Source organism: Myotis lucifugus, unplaced genomic scaffold, assembly GCF_000147115.1.
Source record: "Myotis lucifugus unplaced genomic scaffold, Myoluc2.0 scaffold_802, whole genome shotgun sequence".
In the NCBI taxonomy this organism is placed as follows: Eukaryota; Metazoa; Chordata; class Mammalia; order Chiroptera; family Vespertilionidae; genus Myotis; species Myotis lucifugus.
The window spans coordinates 211633-213825 of NW_005871850.1; the positions used below are offsets into that span (position 1 = coordinate 211633).

General features: G+C 63.5%; 1 protein-coding gene across 1 annotated transcript in view; it reads right to left on the reverse strand.

The window, feature by feature from the left end:
- The window catches only part of AGO2 (argonaute 2, RISC catalytic component), a gene marked incomplete at its 5' end in the record, with an annotated part of 13597 nt that extends 11420 nt beyond the window's left edge, over positions 1–2177 (reverse strand). Inside the window, 3 exons of the mRNA XM_023747161.1 lie at positions 976–1183; positions 1277–1396; positions 1905–2177. Of these exons, the coding sequence (XP_023602929.1) occupies positions 976–1183; positions 1277–1396; positions 1905–2177 (601 nt within the window). The remainder of the gene's footprint in view (positions 1–975; positions 1184–1276; positions 1397–1904) is intronic.
- Positions 2178–2193: the final 16 nt, after the last annotated feature.

Consider the following 2193-nt stretch of genomic DNA (forward strand, 5'->3'; position numbering starts at 1 on the left):
TTCTTCCAAGGTTTTTTATGGGGCTTCCAAGAGAAAAATTATTAAGTTAAAAAATAAAAGCAAGGTGCAGGAAGTGCCATTTAAATCGCCCATCTGCAGCCCGGCCGGGGGTGGGTTCAAGTTGTCGACCTATGAAACCAGGAGGTCACCGGGTTGGAATTCCCCAGTCGGGGCACATGCCCAGGTTTGAGGGGCTCGATCCCCTCAAGTGTGGGCCCGTGCGGGAGGCAGCCGATCAATGGTTCTCTCTCCTCAATGATGTTTCTCCCTCCTCCTTCCTCTGAAACCAAGTAAAATAAAATAGAATCATATGCCTTCTGCACAAGAAGGGTGAAAACCCTGCGGCCCACCCCTGGGCGGCTCGCAGAGGAGAAAACACCAATGGCTTCCTGGGGGCGACCGAGCTGAGAAAAAGAGACTTTTCCCTACAATTTCCTTGCTGCCTTCTGAGCTCAAAAACATAAAAAACACCAAAGAAAAAGACCCTACAAACCAAACTACCGCTTGCTGGCGGGGGACTCACTCGGAGCAAACATGCCCTCGGTGAGAAGGCCCACAGCCCGCGGGGCCGCGTCCTCCATGCTCGCCGCTCACCGCTCACCCAGGAGCCCCGCCCCCAGGCTGTGCACCGAAGGGACCAGCCAGGAGGAGGGAGGGGACCCATGCATGAGCCCTGAAGGCTCGCCGGCCAGGACGCCTCTGCTTACGTGCTGATAAAAGCTGGGGGTCAGGGGGCAAACCCAAAGAGACGCCCAGGTGACCGACTGCTGTGCCTGCAGCCCCCGCCCCCTGCCCCCGGCACCGGAGCAGCGGGAAGCAGCGAGGCCTGGAAAGCAGCTCGTCGCCGAGAGCGCCCGCGGCCCAGGGCAGGGCTGCCACTCTCCATGGCACCAGTCACCCTCGGGAGACAGAGGCTGACTCCGAAAAACTTCAAGGAGAGCCAAGGAAACCGGCTCCCGTGCAGCCCTCACTCACTTCTCTGCCTGGACTTGGGGCGGCACCCGATGGGGGACACCCGTGGTCGGTGTGTGGACACCCCGGGCCCACCCCGCGCACGTACCCGGCCCCCGTAGAGGATGGAGGGCGGCTGCAGGACCCGGCCAGTCACGTCCGTCATCTCGTCTTTGACCATGATTCCAAATTCCCGGACGTAGGGGTCGGTGTTGAAACTCGCACTTCTCATCTTGGAAAGCGGAGAACAGCAGAGTCAGGGGTGTCTGCTGCTCCCAGAGCCGTGTCTGTCCCCGCCCGGCCGCCCCCAGGACGGGACACTCACCAGCTTGCTAATCTCCTCTTGCCGATCGGGCGCCGACCTGGCCGTCGCTCTGATCATGGTTGAGGTCTGATTGTCGGTCAACTTCTTTATACATCTCTGTCCTGCCACGATGTTACAGACCTGCAGAGGCACAGACGCGGCGTCAGCGCAGGGCTGGGGGGCCCCGGGACACGGGGGGCAGGGCTGACAGCAGGACTAAACCCCGCTGGTGACAAGGCACCACCCCGTGGGTGCTGTCCCGGCGCTGGGCTGTGGCCTCCGTCCGCACAGGGAAACAGCTGCCCGCCACGGAAGTCCACCTCCGGGCCACGGCGGGTGAAGCTGAGCCATGGCCTTCGATGGGGGGTGGGGGTGGGGGGTACACAAGGACCGAGAGTGTAAACCACCGACAGAAAAGCGCCAGGACCGGGCGCCCCCGGGGGCCCTCTTCCCAGGCAGGGCATTTTCGAACAACCAGTGAGAAAGTTCATTCTCGGAGCTCGTTCCGCCCGGCGCCAGGGACCTGCCGGCGCGAGGCCCCAGCTCTCCTCGTCCACGCGAGCAGCTCCACACCCGTCTGATTCACGGGAAACGGAGGCGCGGCGAGGACCCGCAGGGGACACGCGGGGGGCGGGGGGGCGGGGCTTGCCTCGAGAGGAAGGTAGGTGTGTTTCTGCTCCTGCCCGACTTGTAAACATGGGAGGTGGGGGTAGCGCAGGACCAGCTTGTGCCGGTCCTTGAAGTACTGGGCCACCGTGCACTCCACCGTCTGCCCGCTCTCCTGCTGCAGCGGGAACCTAGGGGACAAAGAGGGGCCCGTGGGGATGGCGGCGGCGGAGGCCTCCCCCACGCCCGCCTGCCTGGGGCTGCACCCCTCAGGGCGATGCTTGGGGCACACAGCCAAGGCCCCGCCCAGGGGCCAACAACACACCCGCCCC